Genomic DNA, 22275 nt, shown 5'->3' with positions numbered 1-22275 from the left:
TGTGCAAGTCCTACTTACCTGTAACAGTTAATCACAATACCGTATAAAAAACAAATCCAACAACAACCGAAGCAGAGAAGTTAAAACCCCCTGAACTATGCAAAATCTAGAGGCAGTGAGAAATTCTAACAACTACTGTTACAGGCAAGTAGGACTTACACAACTGTACTATGGTCATCACTCTCACTGACTCAACAGCATTTTGGTTAGAGTCTCAAAGCCTACCCCATCTGGAGATGGAAAAACATGGATCAAGCAGCCCCGAAAGAATGGTATTAGCAAAACCTGTTCTGAACTTTGAAACAGAATCCAGTTTCTGGTGCTTTGTGAAGGTAACAGAGGACAAGTATGCTGTCTCTAGATCCACCCCATTCCAATAAGCCATCAAAGAGGATAAGGCCCAAGTTGAGTGAGCCTTAACCTCGCCTGGAGAGATTTATCATGGTGTGAGTAACAGAAAACAATAGCAGAGGATAATCATCATGCAACAATTGACGTAGAGACAGGTTGACATTTCTTATCCCCCATATAGGAGACAAACAGCTGTTCAACATTCCTAGAGTTCTGTTCTGTAAAGGTAGTACCTCAGCTGCTTGTACGCATCCAAGATATGCAGAATTTTCTCTCTCTCCTTGTCTGCATCAGGACAGAACACTGGAAGAATGATGGCTGGCTTGATTCAAGGTAAATTCAGAAACAACTTTAGGCATGAATGACAAATCAGTGCACAACACAACCTTTTCCTCATGAAAAATCAGATAGGGCTGGTCGCAGCTCAAAGACTTGCTTTGCATTTAGGATTTTTTGGAAGTGTTTGCAAAGATATTTTTTTACCCCAATACGACTCTTCCCAAGCTAAACAGCAAATTTTGGAGGTATGATTGAGAAAAAAGGAAGTACCTGGAAACATTTGTTTGCGAGTGTAATGGTTTGGCAGATTTTAAAGATTCCCTACAGAGGACTGTCAGAAATACTGGGTGAGCAGATGGGTATAACTAAGAAAATTATATTTTCTGAGCTAGGATACAGGATGTGAATTGCCTAGACACAGTAAGGCCTTGTTGAGTTTAATTCTAGTGGCTGCCACAAAAACAATCATAAGAAAATGGAAATCAAAGTCTAAATCAACTATATTTAAAGTAGTGAATATTGTAACAAAGATAAAAGAACTGAAAGCAGGATCTTTCGGAAAGGGTAACAGCAAATTGCGTAGAAAAAATGGAAATTGTGGGAACGATACAGAGTAATACTTTGGAGGCGTGAGGTTTAAAGAAAGGAGGGACTTCAGCAATTTATGTAGTGCTGGAGTGATAATTGTATAAATAAATGCATATAATATATAAGTTTTGAAACTGTAAACATTTTAACATGGTTTGCTTTCTTTCACATAAATGTATGCATGCCAGTGTCTTAAGTGATAATTCGATAAACATGTTTAAAAAAAACAGACTCACCTTGAGGTTGCCACAACAATAAGTAAAACAGTCAGTCTTCCAAGTAACGAACAGTAAATCAGCCAGACAGACATGTTTAAAAGGAGGGAAGTCAATTTTTCAAAAACAAAATTTAGATCCTACTGAGGAGGAACTTACTTTAGAATGGGTCTCAAGTGCAACACTCCCTTTCATAAGCTGTTTGACCACAAAGAGACAAAAGAGAGAGGGATCCATTGGGCAGACAAGCTGATATGGCTTGAAGATGAACTTTGATAGAAGCATTAAAAAAAAAAAAAAACATCTCTAAGTAGCTCACACAAATATTTCAAAACCAGAGGGGTTGAAACCCGTTTAGGAGTTCTGTTATTGGTTAGGCACTACCCAGAAAACCTCTTCCACTTGTAAGCGTAAGACTTTCTAGTTGCATGTTTTTTTTTTTGCCTCCTTAAACACCTGCTGTACATTCCCATGGAAGTGCCTAAAAGGTATCAAAATAGAATCATACAGGTTGTCAATTGCAATTACTCTAAGTTAGGGTGTACCATTTGCTCTTGATACTGTATGAGCAGATCTAGTCTGTGAGGAAGCCTGTGGTAACTGCCCTTGGTCAAGTCCACTAAAAGGGAAAACCAACTTTGCCTGGGCCAGAATGGTGTTACAGCAATGATCTTTAGTAATTCTTCCTGAATCTTTAGAAGCACCTTAGGAATCATTGGAAAAGGTAGAAATACATAGAGAAACATTCCTAACCATGGGACTGATACAACGTCTGTCTTCCATGCACGGCTGCAAGGATGTCAACAGAAGTTTTCAGTTTTAAAAGGAAGCAAGCAGATCTACTCGAGTTGTTCCCCATATCTGGATCAAGTCCTGGAATAGAGTTTCCATGTGTGAGAGTCTGTCCAGGGTCTCCTTAGTCTGCTACTTTGTTTTGCTTTGACAGCATGTATGAGGGTTGAAGAGTCAGAGAATACTGCAGAACCAGCTCCCAGGCCATCGCTGCCAACTGGCAGAAAAGGTACTGACTTTGTACCCCCTTGGTTGTTCAAGTACTACATCACAGGAGTGTTGTCTGTGACCACTAGAAGAGGACTCGGAGTCCATAAATGAAGAACTTTTAAGGCAGGAATCACTGCCAACATCTTTTTCACATTTATATGCTTTAGCATGTCCAGAGGACCCCACAAGCCTTGCATAAATTCCCATAGACACTGCTCCCCGTGCAAAATCTGAAGAGTCAGTCTGGACAGACTGGACTAGAATCTGAACAGAATGAAAGAAAAGTCCTGGATTCAGAGACAATTGATCCCTCTACCACTGCAGTTCCTGTTTCACAAATCCCATTACTGGTACCTGGAAATTGAGGGACGAAGGTGTTGGGTCCAACAATTCAAGTACCACTTTTTCTTGTGTAGTCTCGCTAGTGGTATCATGAGGAACATAGATGTCACGAGGCCTAGAATTTTGAGGAAGTCTCTATCTGAGATCTTGCCTACAAGAGAGAAATCCAAGAAACTGCCCTAAGTCAAAACTTTGACTTCTGGCAGATAGGCCATTCTTTTAACTGTGTCTATCCAACATCCCAAGAAAACAATTCATTGCAAGGGTGTGACGAAGGACTTTTGAAGGTTTGAATTTTAGCCTAGGTGGGAAAGGAGAGATGTGACCTTGTCTAAGAACTCCAAGCACCCAGATACAGAATCTGCATAAATTAGCAAGGAAAAATGTGGATGTCCAGGCCTCTACAACAGGCAACCACTGGGATCAGATACTCTGTGAACACTTGAGGTGTAGAAGATAATTGTCTGCATTACCTTTTAGGCTAATAATGGAAACCAGACACGCAAATCTCAGACTTCCTGAAATTGGGAGTAACAGGAATAAAAGCATCCTTGAGATCTCGAGTCACCAGGAAAGAGTGGTCTGGAAGCAATCCTAGGACCAACTGTAAAGTGAGCATTTTGAATTTCAGACATTTTACAAAAGTGTTTACAAAGGACAAACCTAGGATGGGTCTTCAGGAATTTTTGGTACCAAAAAGATTCTGGAGTAAACTTTGCCCTTGTGTATTGCAGGCACTGGTTCTACGATCCCTGTTTCTACCATGTGATGGAGCACTGGAGGAAACACCTCTGTCTGGAATGCTGTGTATATCATATCATCTCTGAATTATTCTCAGAACCCATTTGTCTGAGACTGTGTCCAGGGTACAGGGTTGAGAGACAGCCTGGTGAAAGGATGAAGAGAAGGAAGGGTAGATGGTGGGTAGGAGTGCTCTTGTGACTCGACATAGTCCTTTGCAGTTGATTTGATCCTTTTTCAGAAAGAAATGCCTTGTTTGGTTTCAAAGAATTATCCTCCTTCATTTTCCTTTTGGCTCCCTGATTTCTGTTTGGCTGGGATTTTTATTTGTCCTGCCCTTTAAAGGAAGAAGCCTTGTTTGGATAGAACTTGGGCACATGAAACATCCTAGAGACGTCATACATTAATTTGCCTCTATCATCACATTGTTTGAGAACCTGTGTGTAACTGAGGGCCCAACACCAATTCAGAACTTAAAAGTCTATTCAAAATTTTGACTAAAATAATCAGACAAGTTCCGATTGTATAACCAAGCATACTGCCATAATGCAATAGAAGACTTAGCATTTCTCAGGACTGCATTTGCACATTATAGCATACCTCTCAAAGCACGTTTTGAGATCTGAGCCAACTTAGAAACAATTTCATTCATGTCAGACTTTTGGTCTACAGGTAAGGATGCACCAAAGTCATCTAAATTGAACATATACTATATACAATAAATTTCCACATATAGCCTTGATAATTTAACATTCTAAAAGACTAGATTACCACAGAGACGCATCTTTCAGCCCTCTTGAGCGGGGGGGTTGATTAGGTGATGCTAAGGCCTTTTTATTTGAGCAGGCAACTAGGGAGAACGCAGTTGGGTCAGCAATCAAATGAGGACAGAGAACTGTCAGACAGACCCTACATTTTCTGTGTCCTGTGGACAGGAAGGCCAGAAACAGAGGGGGGGTAATGACAGAATTGGGCATCTCATCCTCCATAATGTCATATACCCCGCCTAACTCTGTGCTAATTCCTGACTGCTCTCAAGTAAAATCACTAAAACTAGCAATTAGCTGAGGAAAAGTTAACACTTGTTTGGATGTAAGCTCAGGTTTACCTTCTGAAGAACCAGAGTGACTGGACTCGATATCAACTAGGAAATCGCCATTCTTCTCGTCAGATTCCTCAACATTCTCTGAAACAAAGGTCTCTAGCCAAACTAGCAGTGCAGCAATGTGTGGGAGAACCACCAAAATTAGCTGTCTGCATAACACACTTATCTAAGGAAACCATATCAGCCTTACAAACAACTATAATCTATATGATGAAGTTCCTGTTTCTTTGAACTTCACCACTAGGCAAAATATCTGCAGAGTATTTATTAATATTTTTATTACTATTATTATTACCTCTTAGCACAGACTACTCCTGCACCTAAAGGGTTTGGTTCTCCCATACCCTTGCTAGGTAGTGTAACAGCACCAGAGGAAGTGTGTAATCCCTATTCTATAGTGCCTGGAAAAGCTACACTACAGGGAGATGGTGCAAAAGGCAAGTCTCTGAAGGCCCACTAGTGGCCCCCAACATAATCACTAACTGTAGGCTGAAGCACACTTTTTGCTTTGTTTCTTATTTTTGGGTGTAACCTGATTGATTGGGCGGGGGGGGGGGGGTACCAGAGTTCGGAACCATCAAGTCAGGTGAGAGAACACCAGCCTGATGCAGCAGAATACACACAAAAGATCTAGTAACAAGCATGTCCCCACACAAACTTCACCAAAACCACAGCTGGTTTAGTTTAGTGGGGTGTTATTCTAATTCTAGTGCCGAAAGACAAACAACAACTCTAACTCTAGTGCACAGGGTCCTGGGCTCAAGACTTAGCAGTGATATCTTTGGGTGGGAGGTTGGCATAATGGTTAAGGTGTTTACTTAACAGACACAAGGTGCAGGGTTCAATTCTCACATGGGGTAGTTGGGTAGACTTAAAATGGCCCACAAGGGCAGTTAGCCTAGTACTAATCTATGAACCAAACTGGATTATCATACAAAAAAAAATTGAAATGTGTTCAGAATTTTTTTTACAACTGACAGACGTTAAAGAAATTCAGTGCACAATGCCCAAACACCAAAGCAACCAAAGTGTCAAACCAGTGTTAAAATTAGCTCCACAAACCTTAACCACATTAAGCTGCCATAAAACACTTAATAGCACTTTAAACTATATTTTCTTGTCAGAGAGCAAAATTTCAACAATACATTTAAATAACTTCATTTGCAGTAAAATCTTGTTCTGATGTTAAACACTTAAATCAATGTCATAAACATAGGAAGCAATGTATATATGCTGAAAAATCCAGCAATGTATATATGCTGAAAAATCCAAGCTCTGCAATATTTTCCTGTGAAAGATGGAAATAATGCAAAGTAACAGTAAAGACAAGCTTGATTAATTTGTGGTCCTGACTGCAAAGCACAGCCCCTAGTATTTAACAGCCTACACACTACACTGACAAATAACAGTTTCCACAGAAACGGTAAAAACAAGCATTTGTCAAAGATAGAAGCTAAATAAACACTGCTACAACCAGAAATTATCACAAGAAGTACTATAAACATTGACAGAAATAAGATATTTTTCTTCAAATAAACACACACAGAAAGAGAATAATACATGACTAGAAAATAAGTTGTTGACTGCAACTGAGCTGAACATATAAGTATCCTGCTTTTTTTTGATTATTTTTACAGATTACTGTTTTTAAAATTTAATATATATATATATATATATATATATATAGCACTTTGTCTATTCTGTATCTTAACAAATCCTTATCTGTTTAAAAAACTAGTGTCTGTAGTGCTTGCTGGCTGTAGGCTATTGTTTTAACTGAAGCATTTCCTCTGTGTAATTATCTTTTGGCTAGTGGGGGCTGGTTCCTTTGTGTTCTGAAAAGCTGTTTTGGTATTTAAGCCCTAACTTTGAAAGGGTTTCTGTCTTTACACACAGTGCAGACTAGAAAATAAGTTGTTGACTGCAACTGAGCTGAACATATAAGTATCTTGCTTTTTTTTAATTATTTTTACAGATTACTGTTTTTAAAATTTAATATATATATATATATAGCACTTTGTCTATTCTGTATCTTAACAAATCCTTATCTGTTTAAAAAACTAGTGTCTGTAGTGCTTTGCAGTTGCCCGCCCCTACTGTGACACTCCTCCCCAGTCTAGTGTCATTAGCTCATTCTGCCTAATACAGAGAGAACATTTGATAAGGCCTTCTGTTCCTCCTTTTTCCCTTTCAAAAAGTAAAACAAAACTTTTTTTTTTTTTTTTTTTTTCTTTCGCCTGAACCTCCTTGTGTTCTGACTGTGCTTCTCAAATATTTTGGAATTATACAGTATATTTCAGGGCATTTATTATAACTGTAATAGCCTTAATATTGCTACAACTCAAGTGCTCTAGGTTGCACTGCATCTGAAGTGTTTGTGTGTTTTAGCTGCTTTTCTGTATATATAGACTTTTCTGTTTCTTTTACTAAATAAGCTCTGTAAAGTTGTCTTATTGCATTTCTGCCTTTATTTCTGAGTTTTTTTGCACTTTTAAAGTTTGTTTTTGCTTAGTTTAATTGGTAGGCTACACACTCAAGTGTGCTAGCCTAATTAAAGCATTTACTGTGTTTCTGTACCTAATTTCTGCTTTGTAAGAAAAAAAAAAAAAAAAAATTCCTTGTTTTCTGCCTTGACTGAACTAGAATAGTCCAGTCTTCAGGTATTGCTGATCTCTGGGCTGTGTCATAGTTCCTGTGTTGCCCATATCCTTATTTGGATAGGAGGAAGCTTCTTTGTTCACCAGTGAGAGTGGGGAGCTCTGAGCAGCCTATCTGTCCCTTGAGGAGTGGTTCCAGCCCAGTGACCTGTAGCTTATGGGCCGTTTTGGGCCATTTCCTATCTCTTTCTAACCCCCTGCTTTAAAGCCAGCTTTAGCGCACTTTTGCGCTTGTAATTTAAAGTTTGTCCTGTTTTTTGCACTTACCTGTTGAGGCTACACACTCAAGTACGCTAGCCTGTGTCACATATTTACTGCATTTTCCTGCTATTTGTTGAAAAAAAGAAAAACAAAAAAAAAAATTATTATCCTTGTTTCCCGTCTTTCCTGACCTAGAGTAGTCCAAATACAGGCTTTGCTGTATTCTGGACTTTTGGAAATTTCCTGTGTTGTCCATTTCCTTTCTTGGATAGAGGGAGGTTTCTTTGTTCACCAGTGGCAGTGGGGAACTTAGAGCAGCCTATCTATCCCTGGAGGAGTGTTCCCAGCACAAGAATCTGGTAGTCTATTGGCCATTTTGGACCAATTTCTAGCTCTTTCAAATCCCCCTGTATAAAACCCGCTTTGGCGAGGTTTTTGCGCTTGTTACTACTCAGCCAAGCTCCTCGTGGTCCTGCAGAGTGGTGCTAGCAGCAGAGAGGGTAAAAGAGCGACTGCTAACCTGATAAAAGTGTTTTTTCCTGCTACTACCTGGGCGACTGTCCAATCTAGCTAAACTGCAAATATTTCTCTTCTTGAACTGTTTTAAACTGTCTAAAGTTGTTTTTGCACCTGCACTTTTAAAGTTTGTCCTGTTTGTTGCATTTACTTGTTGAGGCTACACACTCAAGTGCGCTAGCCTGTGTTACATATTTATTGCAATTTCCTGCTGTTTGTTGCAAAAAAAAAAAAAAAAAAGTTATCCTCGTTTCCCATCTTTCCTGACCTAGAGTAGTCCAAATACAGGCTTTGCTGTATTCTGGACTTTTGGAAAGTTCCTGTGTTGCCATTTCCTTTCTTGGATAGAGGGAGGCTTCTTTGTTCACCAGTGGCAGTGGGGAGCTTGGAGCAGGCTATCTGTCCCTGGAGGAGTGTTCCCAGCACAGGAATCTGGTAGTCTGTTGGCTGTTTTGGGCCAATTTCTAGCTCTTTCAAGTCTGCCTGTATAAAACCCGCTGTAGCGGCTTTGCGTGATTTTGTGCATAGCGCTTCGAGCAGCGCCGCTTATTTGGGTTTGAGCCTTGGAACTAATCTAGTTCTCATAATAAACACCCTATTCCTATGCTAAAGCCTAGCACTTGCTCACTAAAGCAATTATATAAGTCAGCACTAAAAAATTAAAAGCACTACACCCTCACAAACTCCCCTTGAGTAACTTGTTCCCCATTGGCCCTTTTTTCAATTATAAAGGAATTCCCAATACTATTCTAGCATGTCCAAAGGTCAGTTGTCAATCTCCTCTCCGGTCCAGCTGGTGAACCTGAGAATCTTGAGGCAATGTTACAACTGTCTAATGTACACAGACAACCCTCTCCTCCTCCCAACAAATTCCAACACATGTGAGAGATGCAACCATATAGCCAAACTGGAGGCTAAGCTCTCTCAACTCAGTACTGGCGTAACCAGTCAGGAGGAGAAGGAAACCACACTCACTACAATTCCAGTCTCACATAGACCTACCACGACAGCAAACCAAACACATAAACACACAAAAACATACTTGGAGGCTCTAAATAAAAATCTGCCTAAGCAGCAAAGACCTCCAAAGCAGACACCCAAGCAACCGCTACCCCAAAACAAAACACATGCAACACATAGCTCACAAAGCCAGTGTGCCGAACAGTCACAGCCCTTAAGGCTAAACAACACACCTGATACACTTGTAATAGGTGACTCTATCATCAGGCACACTGACGTCCCGCTCACCAGGCTGAACAAGGAGAAGGTCACGGTGAGCTGCCTATCGGGTGCTAGGATCCGCCACATAACACAAGCACTCAGGTCACTCCAAGGCAAGTACAAATATGACTCAGTCATTGTCCATGCTGGTGTGAATGACCTGAGACGTACCTCCCTGGACTACATGAAAAGAGACATAGAGGAGCTCTCTGGGCATGTAGCCCAGGTCGGTATGACCCTGACCTTGAGTAGCATCTTACCCTCACCAAGAATGATGCCACAATATGAAGACAAGATGATCAGTTTCAACAATTGGCTTAAGTATTGGTGTCATTCAAAGGGGATCCAATGCCTGTCAGCTTGGGATGATATGCACGACAAGCCACGATGCTTTGCTAGGGACGGCTTGCACCTGTCATCCCTGGGCTTTCGGATATTGGCAAAGGCTCTTGCTACCCCCATAGTGCCTTTTTTAGGCAAGGCTCAAAAGACAAACCCACCTCCATAGGTATCACAAGGGATAAGAAACTAAGAGTAATGCTACTCGACGCTAGAAGTCTAAACCTCAAGATGCATGCACTCGAAACTCTCCTTAGCATGGAGAACATCGATATCTGTGCAGTAACAGAAACCTGGTTCAGGACTCCCGAGAGCACCCCAGCACTACCAGGTTATACCTCATACCATGCTTTTCGGCCCCAAAACTTGGACCGAACCACAAAAGGAGGGGGAGTATCGATATTCATCAAAGATACCCACACCTCCAGGTTGGTGGCAAAGCACGAAGCATCAGAGACTATCCATGTGCAACTAACAGTGGGTAAAACTGCCTTCCAGTTTATAGCCTGCTACAGACCACCCTCCCAAACCCAGGAACCCCACTCGGCCTTCCTGAAAACACTGGAAAATATGAAGGTCTCTCCCAAACACCATTATACTGGGCGACTTCAACTACCCAAACATAGATTGGGAGCATTACTCTAGCTCCAACACCCTTGCCCAAAGGTTCCTAGAATTCATAAACTCAAATGCTATGGAACAACTTGTTACCACTCCCACAAGAGGGGAAAACATACTGGACCTGATCACCAACATGGGGACTCTATGCTCCAGACCAGAAGTGTATCCCTCACTGGTAAAATCAGACCATAAACTGATCTCATTGGATATTCACATCCCGACCCCACCCCCTGCCCAGAAAACCACAGTGAAAAACTTCTCTAAAGCAAATTTCACACTCCTCAAAACCGAGGTGGAATCCTTCAAAGCCCCCGGGCCTGTGGAAAATACGGCCCAGACCGCAGAATCCTTTATAAATGCATTCTATGAACACCTTCAGGAATGCATGGATCATGCAATCCCAAATAAAACCAAGACCCAATCCTCCAAAGGCAGACGACCTGTCTGGTGGACCCCAGCCATAAACAAACTATACAATAAAAGGAGGAAGTTACTACATGATAGAGCAAAATCCCAAAAAGGGAAGGCATCTCTGATCAGTATTAGCAAAAAACTAAGGGCACTCATAAAATCGTCAAAGGCCAGCTTCGAGAGAAAAATTGCACAGGACACTAAAGATAATCACAAGGCTTTCTTTAGTTATGTTAGGAACCTGGGTGGGAATTCCCAGATATGCTCAGAATTAGTCCAAAATGACAAAAAATACACTGATCCCACAGACATTGCCAACATCCTAGCTGACAGGTTCAGCGCAAACTTCTCCCCCCCCCTCCCCACCAAAAGGGCAAATATCTATCCCAACAGAGTGCTGCCCCCCTGACATCTCAGATGCTCAGGTGAGAGCTGCCCTCTCCAAAGCAAAAACACAGCATCAATGGGACCAGACGGTGTCCCAGGCTGCCCTACATGAACTCCAAGAAGAGCTAAACCCAAACATAAAACTACTGTTCAATCTCAGCCTTACTACAGGATATGTACCCAAAGAGTGGCGTACAGCAACAGTGGTCCCTCTCCACAAAGGTGGTGCCTCAACGGACCCTGGAAACTATCGCCCCATAAGCCTGACTAGCTTGGTCTGCAAAGCTATGGAAAGGATCATCATGGACCTCATAAATAAAGATATTGGGGACCTAAAGACACTGGATCCTACCCAGTTTGGCTTTGTTAAGGGCAGATCCTGCCTCTTAAACCTGGTTGACTTTTTTGAAACAGTCACCAAGGCCACTGACGAAGGGAAGGTGGTCCACACAGCCTATCTGGACCTCGCAAAAGCCTTCGATACAATACCCCACTCAGGCATTATAGATAAGCTCACCAGCTTAAATATAAACCCCTATGTCACTAGATGGGTTGCAAACTGGCTCAAGGACAGAACCCACATGGTTAGAATTGCTGGAGCCATGTCAGACTCCAAACCAGTTACAAGTGGCGTCCCACAAGGCTCAGTCCTGGGACCTCTCTTGTTTGGTATATATTTTTCGGAGGTACAGGCCAACACGGAAGGACTGTGGCTGACCAAGTTCGCAGATGACTGCAAACTGGGCGCCATAATCGACTCTCCAGCCGACACAAGCATCCTCCAAAAGGGCCTCATAGAAACAGACAACTGGTGCCAGAGCCATGGTCTCAAGCTAAATGCCAAAAGTGTATAGTCATCCCTTTGGCAAAAACAAAGTGCCCACAAATTACCACATAGGTGGTAATCCATTAAGTACAGAAGAAGTCATTAGGGACCTGGGGACCCAAGTTGATAGCAATCTCTCATTTGACAACCACGTGGCCAAAGTGGTTAGAAAAACATTTTATATAGCCCACCTAATCATGAAGGGATTCACATCTAGATTAGGAGAGGTCATCGTGCCTCTTTACTCATCCCTCATCAGGCCCATAATCGAGTACAATGCCCCTTTTGGGATGTACCTTACCAAACACCTGCAGCAACTGGAAAGACCCCAAAAGTACCTCACCAAGAGGATCAAAGGGCTCAAACAGATGCCATATGCTACCCGGTAAAAGAAACTCCAGCTCTACTCAGTGGCATACCGCCTACTCAGAGGTGACCTGTGCCTGACGTATAAGGCCATGTCCAACCCGGAATTAAGGGACATGCTGCACCTCAAAAAATCCAAATCCCATCGAGCTACATGCTCGAGAGACTTGAACCTCAGCACTGAAATAAATAGGACATGCTGGAGGGACAGATTCATAACCCAGAGGCTCCCTTCACTATGGAATAAAATCCCAGTCCAGGTTAGGCAGAGTCCCTCATTGACTCTCTTCAAGAGGAATCTTGATGAGTGGATGGGAGATCATAGGTTTACCCCGGGTATCACTTCTGTGTCACTGTTAGACAGAGGCACAGTATACTAACCTCGAAAAAGGGCATAGCAAAATTAATTTAAAATGGGTGGCGAAAGCCAAACATACTCTGGCTAGGCTTATAAATGCCCTAGGGCAGATAGCCTAGTATGAACCTATGAACCTATTTAATAATAAAATGAGAGGGAGGAGGTCCCCCAAATGGGTATCACCTGATACAGCAAGCCAGAAAAATCAGCACTGGATCATTTGAATAGTTCAAGGATATTTTTCTTTGGAAGGAAGAAAAAGACTGAACACTCGCTTCCTGTCACAGCTCCAGGCTTCCCTCTCAGGCTATGTGCAGCTAATCAGTTCTCAAAGGAAGATGGAGGGAGGGGAGTCCAAGCTTTTAAAAGCTGGCCAGTACTACCACCACTGAGGCAGTGAGAATATTTTTTATGTTAAGGAGATTATATTTATATATTTTTATGTTGAGGACATTATGTATTAGCTATGTATTACTTTTTATTCAAGATGGCAATTCATTTTGTTAGGATAGGAATTCTCTAAGAAAGGATGTGTGTTACGAATATATTTGTATGTACATGCACCTTTAATTCTTTGAAGTGGCTTTTTGGCGCCAAAATGTATTTAAATTGAAAGAGCAGTTGCATACCTATGTTCTGAAGAAGTCTGCAAGTGTCAGATGAAAGCGCTTAACCTGGGATTTTATTGTTTTTCTGTTTTTGCGTAATAAATTATTTGCTTTGTGTCCGAGCCGAGGAATTATTGTGGTTGCCTTCCACACCAGTTTTTCTCACTTACATCTGTAAACCTTAAATCCAGTGGAGTTTGCTGTACGGGCTTTTGGGAGTTTAAAATAGGACACAAGCTTGAGCTCGGACTTCAGATGAAATTAAATACTATAGCAGTTTTGCAAGAGGCAGCCACATTTGTTTGTAAGAATCAGCTCAAGAATATAGTTTTCTCTAGTATTTATTTTTTTACATCTTATCTTGCCTTATGGAAAACTCTTTCCCTACCACCACCACTAAACAAAGCATTTGCATACTAAGCATACAACACATATGAACACTAAATCTTTCCCCTTAGCCCTTACTCTAACCCCATCCCACAAACACTTGCACACACAATCCCATACCTAATGCTAACATTTTCAGTATACTCAAAGAAGTTTGGGCATTAAAACACAATATTATAACTATAAGCACTCAATGTTCCTACTTTCAATACCTCAACAGAAGTCAACAAAGAACGCTTTCAATCACTTGTTGACAAACTGAATGACAGAGTGAACTGCTCCCATACATAGATTTTACATAGTCTACATGAATGCAGTGAAACTGACTGCACTGTATTTCACCTTGCCTGATAAAGCCATTTTTTTAACCAAAAGTGTACTACAGCAAATGTTTTTATTCTGGGACCCTGTGAAAAATCTTAATCAATATATATATCTGCTTTTAGTATTATTTGCTGTTTTCGGTTTGCTGTTCTTTTCTGGCTCGTGTAGATTTTGCTAGCTGCAATTTTTAACATTTTAGGACTATATGTATGAGTATGCAAAGCTCACATTTATCTATGTATCCATGCATGTGTGTAGATAAAACAAGAGGTAGGTACAGAGAAAATTCCAACAGTCTCACTGTTTGGCATTATACCTTGATCAAAGCCCTGCTGTCTGTAATGGGCCAGTGCCAGCTCTTCTACAGAACACAGCACTGCAGAGGAGCTCTCTTCACAGCCTTCTTCAACACCTGCATCCTCTATTAGAAACACAGACTTCCCCATTCCCATTTGTGGGAACAGCTTTCCTTTGATAGTGACCTAAGGAAAAAGTAGGCAGAAAAACATTGTGGTGAATAGTTCATTAAACACAATGAGAGGGATTCAGTACATCTCTCAGATTCAAATACAGTAAAAGCAAGACTGAGCTGAACAATGAATATGGGTAATTCCAGTAACGCACTCAACCTGCAAGCTAAAAAAAACAATTTTTAATGCAAGATAAGGAGTATCTGTCTCTAACTTATTGATTGCAAAATCAGGTAACATTTAAATATACAAAAAATACAGTATTCTCTTTACATAAATCTAGAAACGCAGCCATATTAAAGCAGGCCTTCACAGTGTGCATACAGTTTCAGTGAAAGCATTTGCAATCAGTAAAAGTAACATTGAGTCAAGAATATTGATAACAGAATGTGCTGTACATCTGAGTACATTTTGTTTGTATGGTACAAGGCTTGAGAATCAATGCTAAAGAGGTGTTTAGAGATATGCAGGGTTTGGTATTATTAGGAAATACTTCAGACACCAGCAAGTTAGTTCATATGGACTGATATGCAGAAAGCCATTGCAGTACCGACACTCAGGTATGAGTGCAGAAGTTAGGTCAAACATCCAGCATTCCAAAATATTAATGATGTTACTCGGGAGGATCATAATATGCGTGCAGAAAATTTGGATATACTCAGCACTGTTACTGAAGACAGTATTTAGATATTGTTGACATCTACCTCCACTGTATATAAAGCATTCTTAACTGAACTACAGTGTTTGCAGACTATCTGAAAGGTACAGCAGGATTTAGCCCATAAAGGAGACTGGCACCTACCTGTTGAGCACAAGTTCGGGTAAAAAAACAGATAAAGACATTCATTCCAGTCTCGTTCCAGTACCTTTCAGTTATTTACAGCTTATTCCAGTATTCCATAGTCTTATCAGTTCTTACATTGATAAACTGTGTAAAAAGAAGACTGTGCAAAACTAGAAAAACATTTCCAATATCTATATGATGTAGAGAAGTTTCACTGCACATGAAAAAAGGAATTACAATATCAGCAATCAGGAAGGGCATTTAGGAATGGATAAGACAAAAGCTAGGATTTACAGCTAAATTTTACTGACTGTTTTTTATAAATGGCATAGGACACTTGTGCAGTATGCACTGAATGCTAGAGGATAGCACTGAACCTAGGATTTAGGCCTTTGATACTATTACCTATCATTAAAGTTTCATTTGAGAGATTCACTCCAGTGTGGTGATCACCAAGCCTGGTGGGTAAGTTAAGATTTTGTAGTGATATTAGAAAACTAAACAGCATATTTAAAGTTGAATCATATACTGTGCCTTTTGTGGGCAAACTGAAAAACTGAGGAAGGCTAGGTTTCTCTCCTCTATGAGACTACTTAAAGGCTATTGCCAAATTCTACTAGCCCCAGAAACTAAATGAAGATGATGTATAATGTTTTCCATTTTCCAAACCAGAAGAACCTTTTTTTTGTAGTAATGTCACATCTTCTGGTATTCACCGAGTATCTGCAGCATTCCAGGGGCGGTTGAAAAAAAAAATTCTAAAACCCCATACCAGATATGCAGTAGCCTTCCTTGATGTGATGGAGTAACACTTTGTCGAGGACAGAGAAAGTCGTCTAGAAATTCAATCAATCTTAGATTCCCTTCAAGCTGGGCTAACTGCTCACACAACTAAGTGCAAGTTAATCAGAAGCTCACTATTTTGGTTGTACAAGTCTGAGGGATAATGAAGCCTAGGATGAGAAAACTCAAAGTCAAGGGAGCACACCGCTGACTGCAGAAAAGGGTGCGTCAGACAATCAAACGCACAGGCAGACAAACTCTCTATAGAAATTGATGGGCAGAAGCTGCTTCTTAGAGCTATAGCAGGGCCACTGTCACTTGAAGGAGATTTTCTATCCTTTAGGTCTAGAGAGGATTACTTCTAGGAACTCCGTGAAGTTACAAGTAAAAGAAGGTAGAATTCAAAAAAGAGAGAGAACTTAAGGATGGGAGTTCTGAAATGTAAAAGTATTCCCTGCTGTGTTTGAGTTCTGAAGTGAAAGGGTTCTCATTTTGTATGAATACTGCAAATCCCCTGAAAAGATCAAGAAACAGTGTGTGGACAGAGCAAAGGTTTCTTGACTAACTGCTGATATGGTTTAACAAATGTTCCATTTTTCATTTTATTTCCTTGTAACTGTTAATTTCAAACTGCATTTTTATTTTGGCTGAATTAACATTTTCTCATTTTGAAATCCGAAAATAAAAAATTGTCAGAAAATCCTTCTACTTAGCACAGCTAATAACCAATTTCTTCTAGATGTAGAAGTTATTGTCCTCGTACATGCTGAATATACCTCATGAGAGGTTCCCAAGTTCATCACAGGCCTAAAGATCCTAAGCTACCCAACAGCGGCTGGAAATGACGTTCCTTTATTCAGTCTGTTTTAGACACTTAAGGTGATATGTATTCCTCGTCTTCCACGTCACTAGAGACCAGGTTATTTCTGAAAGTTTAGCAGCTTCACAAATACCAGAAACCAGTGTTAGTGGTAGGATTGTGTGTGTGAGTATTTCCAGGTTAGGGTAACAGTAATAATAGTAGTACCCTTTTGTTAACGAGATGGGCCCACTGGACAAACCATCCTTTTTCATGGATGACCCAGGTGTAATGTCTGATTAAGTAATTTGCTCATGGTCACACATCAGGCAAGTGAGAGCAGACAGAATCAAACCTTGTACCACAGAAACTACAGCTCATGGCCTTAACCTCCTGTGCCAATTGCCAGAGTAAGAGCTGGTGAATGTATAGCATGTATGAGCAGCTATATAAAACATGGTGAGGCAGACTTTTTCAGCACTTTCACCACCTCTGGAAGTGTCTGCCCCTGCAGATCAAGCAGTGCAGTACATCATCATACTTCAGACAGAACCTAGATGATTGGATGGTTAAACACATGTACTCTGGCATTCACTGAGCTAGTCCTCCTACAGAAAGGCATACGGTCTGAAGGTGTGTAACGGCAAGGCATAAATGGTCATTATCTGGTCTTAACCAATGCCTCTGACAATCCCCCACTCAGGCATCATTGATTAAACTCACCCAGCTGGGTATCAACCCATATATAGGGCTGCAAACTGGCTCACTGATAAAACTTGTATAGTCAAAATAGAGGACTCCACCTCCTCCAGCAAACCCATAACCAGTGGTGTTCCACAGGTATTGGTTATGGGACCCATACTGCTCAGAATCAACTTCTCTGAAGTACAGGCTAAAACTAAAGGACTATGGTGGACAAACTTTGCTTATAACTGCAAACTGGGAGCGATCACTGAAACGCCTAGCGATGTCAACATCCTGCAAGAAGATCTTATACAGACTAATGACTGGTGCTAAAGTCATGGTCTTAAACTTAATGCAAAAAAATGCATCACCATCCCCTTCAGCAAGGGTGATGTTCCTGCAAACTACCACATCAACAGCAATACCCTAAGCACACAGTCAGTGCTGAGAGATATGGGCACACAGGTTGACAGCAACCTTAATTTCAATCACCATGTCTCCACAATGGTAATTAGAGCATTTTATATAGCTCATGTCATAAGTAAGGGCATTGCCTCCATAAAAAAATGAGGAGGTTATAACCCCCCCCCCCCCACTACATTCTTCCCTCATCAGGCCAATAATAGAGTACAATACTCCCTTCGGTATGCTCCTTTTCCAAGCACCTACAGCAATTGGAGAGACCACTGCTTTAGAGGTGAACTGTGCCTTGCATATAGAGCAATCTCTGACCCACCTTTAATGGAAATGATGCACACTTGCAAGTCAAATGGCACACGGGTCACTCGCTCAAAGGACGTTAACCTGCTATGTAACAACAACAAAACCTGCTGGAGAGAGAGAGAGATTTGTCTCACAGAGGTTGCCCCACCTTTGGATCAAGCTTCCTACTCATGTTAAACAAAGCCCCTCGTTGGCCCTATTTAAGCAAAATTTGGAAGATTGGATGGGTAACCAGAAATTCACCCAGAGGTTCCACCTGTGTCCCTTTGGACAGGGGAAATTACTTGCTGATTTTAGTGTCTGCTTGAACCAGACACTCTTTGGAATATGGGTTGAACTTGGCTGGGCTTGTAATGGCCCTGGGGCCGTTGGTCTAGTAACCTTCTTTGATCCTCAGAGAATCAGTTGTTTTGAAATTTTGTATGAATCCTATGTGTGATAATGCAACTTAAAGTCCAAGCCTCTTACTTAGACTGAATAGTTTAAGTCATTTCACTTGAAAAGCTATACAGGAAGTATTCCTTTTACCTTTTCCTGTTTGCAGTGGTGGATGATTAACACATATTTAGAAGTCTGCTTTAATGTCTAAAACTGCAACGGAATTCAAGAATGTATGGTACAGCTATATGGTCGTTCCAGTGCGGGATGGAAAAAAATAAGAAATAAACTGACAACTATGTAGGACCTGCAGTTTATCAATGTAAGAATTAATATGATTGTTGAATACTGGAATGAGCTGTAAACGGTTTTCTAGTTTCCAGGGATTATGAGAATTTTGCACATAGTTTTCTTTTTGCACTTTCACGGAGACTTGTCAGATTTCCTTCAGGATTTTTTTAAAACTATTATTGTACACTTTTGATTTTGTGAATATTTTATCCTTGTGTTGAATACTTTTGACTATTTCAATAAAATTTGCATTCGTACCAAAACAATAAATGGGACTTCATCAAATCCAGGTGCTTGCTTGCTGGTCCACGGTGGCTTTTCACTTGGTTATTAGTCGTTTCAAGCGACTTCATTATGCTGCATTTGTATTGGCTTTCTTCTTTGTTACAGCAGATAAAAGCTTAACATTCTGCTCCAGTTCCCATTTAGATTCACCCATCTGCTTCTCAGTTTCTGTATCTACCCCGCCACTCAGTGTATTCTTAACTATTTGCCCTTTTCAGTCAGTTTCCATGCTGACCTCTTATTACTAATTTAACTAATGGAGGCTTTTTCTTCCCGTAAGACTTAAATTCCCTGCCCTCTCCACGACCATATTTTATTACTTTACCAGCTAGTGTCTTTTGGCAAGTCTCCATCCAGAGTAAAACCTTAGCTTGTTGCGTCTTCCAGTTTGCACCTTTTTCATTACAAAGGCTATGCATTTTTGGCAATGTCTGTACTAGAGTGACTGGCTGTAACAGTGCCTTGAGAGATTTCTACTCTGGCATATAGAGTACTCCCTTTTATCCCTACACGTTACTTCAACATACTGTTTACTAGTTTTATACTTTCATAAATATTATGTGATCTTACTAAATGTAATCAATCTCAAGTCATCCTTTGCATTTATTTTGCCTTTACCAAATGCTACATTTAACTAGTTACAGCAGATTGACAAAAAGTAGATTTTATACATCTAGTAAAGACTTCAGCAAGAGGTTCTCTGGTTCGATCCTTGGCTGGGGTGCCTTCTGTATGGAGTCTGCATGTCCTCCCTGTGGTCGCGTGGGTTTCCTCCGGGTGCTCCGGTTTCCTCCCACATCCCAAAGACATGTAGATTGGAAACTCCAAATTGGCCCTAGGTGTGAGTGTGTGTGCCTTCTGTGGAAGGTTGGGCACCAGGCTGGCAACTCGACACCATTAAACTCCACTGCCAATAATGAGCGGACAAGTGATCCGCTGTGGCGACCCCTAACCGGGAAAAGCCGAAAGAAGAAGAAGTAAAGACGTCAGCACTATCACATCCTACAGGCATACTTTTATGGCAAGCACCATTTTACAGGCACAATACTGTTGCTGGTAAATGTACAATGCCTGACTATATATCCTTTTCCAGAACTTTTAAAACAAAGCAACTCAAGATTGTAACATTTTCTCTTGTCTGCATGCAAAGAAACATTTAGTAGAAGGTTTATCACTAGTCCTGGATGCATGCAAGTCTAATTTATTACTTTCAGATAATAGAAGACATTCTACTGTAATAACTAACTTTCCACTCCAAGGTACCCAGTTTCATATTATTAAGAGTGGCTTTTTACATTTACCCACAGCCAAACTTACCAGAATAACCACTGTCTTATTAGGGAGTGGCTTTTAAATTTGCCTTCAGCCAACACTTCCAAAATCTGTTTACATTATTTATGATGTTTTAGCCACAATTTCACTTGTCCATATGGACTTAGATATGAAATGTAAAGAAGTGAGCCTTTTGTGAAGGTTGAATCCTAGCCAGAATTTCTCTCTCTGCTTCGGCAAGTCACGTGCATCTGCATCTTCAAGGTCCACATACACTTTTAATGAGTCACTGGCTAAGTGTACTAGTTTGTCCCTAGACTTCTAGTTGCATAACTCTCAAATGTCACCAGGTAAGCCTCAACACTTTTTTTTTCAGGTTCCTTCAAGGCTGTACTTTTTTCACAATGAGGTGAATAGCTGAGGAATGAATCACAGGAGATGCCTGTTGTTGAAAGCTGAGCAGATTTTGATCAGTCTCTGATGAGCAAAGGTTGGTCTATGGTTGCACTAGTTTCTTAAACAGTTGTAGATTTCACCAAAACCTCAAGTCTTTTTTCCATGCTGTAGATGACTGCAGTTACACTTCCCAAGGAGAGTTCACCAACAGAAATAAAAGCAGCACCTTCTTCAAGGCAACCCTTCTCACTGCCACAAGAATTATTTTCCCAGAGCAAATCCATGTATGGGCAAAAAAGGTTATTTAACTGTTTTTCTAAGCAATCCTTTTTACTGCAATGAGGATCCTTCTGGTAAGAGCAAATCCATGTACAAGCATAAAGGTTTAACTGTTCCCGTTTTACCACTTCAGCAAAGTATCCCTACCACTGTAACAGGTAGTACTGCTTTCAGATATGGGGAAAACAAACCAAACACAGAGCAAGCAACAAGGAAAGTCGCAGTTTTTTTTATCTGCCTGATGAAATCCACCAATACACCATTTCAAATGGAATTGGCTCAATTCAGTCTTTAAGCAGCAGGATTGGGCATCAAGTTACATTAGTGCCCAAGTTTTATTTTCTCTTTTCAAATTCTACTAAATGTGCATAACTCATACACTGTGAAACACCGATTGAAATTAACAGTCACAGGAAAATAAAAGCTTAACACTTCAACCATACTGTAAATAGCTAAATCAACCAGTACCTTACCCATCAGATAGTCCACAAGGTTATTTCAGCAGAGAACCCTGTATCCCCACTTTATGCCCCTGAATTACACAATCTCAGCAGTTTTTCAGAGTCTGGCAGTATTCACTCAGACTGAGAAAGCTTTAATTTTACAACTTTATAAAAAGTAGGAACTTCTCATCCACTTCTAGCCTTAGGCAGTCACGTAGGTTCGCTCAGTTCAACCCTTTTCCTTTAGACAAAACTTCGTGTTTTCTGTTACATGCTTTGCTAAAGTCTACATCACATATATCTACAGCCCAGATTACCCATATAACTCAAACTTATAGCCTTATATCAATAGTACAAACGCACTATCGAGTGTGAAAAACTTCAGTGCCACAATAACAGTGTTTAAAAAAAAATTCTTGAAGGAAGGGGGAAAGTCCCCTTCACTCCATATGGCTCTAAGTACAGAAACTCGGAGGTCACTCAAACTTGGGGTTTACAGAATACTCCTCCTTTCTCTTACTTCCAACTTTAGCAAGTTTGCACTCAGTATAGCAGCAAAATGACATACTGTGGAATGAACTACATAGTCCCAAACAATTCCAACTACCACAACCCTTCCCTCTTTGAGGTCCTGATGCTTTGGGCCCAGTGCTTCTACAGACGTCAACATTTTTCCTGTCTGCAGACAATGCATGAACCTCTTTATAACTGAGCCCGAACTGAAAAGTTTAAACTTGTCAGCATGTATCCTACTCACACTCTTGTGATGCTCTCACTCTTGTGAAAAGGATTCAGTCTATCCTTTTCCAGTCTTCAGGAACCTCTAGATGTATTACCAGATTT

At 40.7% G+C, this 22275-nt stretch overlaps 1 protein-coding gene across 1 annotated transcript in view; it reads right to left on the bottom strand.

Annotated features, from left to right (window-relative positions):
- Positions 1–22275, bottom strand: part of FAN1 (FANCD2 and FANCI associated nuclease 1) — a 571422-nt gene that overhangs the window by 92631 nt on the left and 456516 nt on the right. The window contains exon 8 of the mRNA XM_044078482.1: positions 14162–14327. Within this exon, the coding sequence (XP_043934417.1) occupies positions 14162–14327 (166 nt within the window). The remainder of the gene's footprint in view (positions 1–14161; positions 14328–22275) is intronic.

The sequence above is a fragment of the Protopterus annectens genome, chromosome 7.part1 (genome assembly GCF_019279795.1).
Source record: "Protopterus annectens isolate FY-2018-M chromosome 7.part1, PAN1.0, whole genome shotgun sequence".
Taxonomy (NCBI): domain Eukaryota; kingdom Metazoa; phylum Chordata; order Ceratodontiformes; family Protopteridae; genus Protopterus; species Protopterus annectens.
The sequence above is the reverse complement of the archived record's forward strand: the minus strand, read 5'-3'. Positions and strand labels throughout refer to the sequence as shown.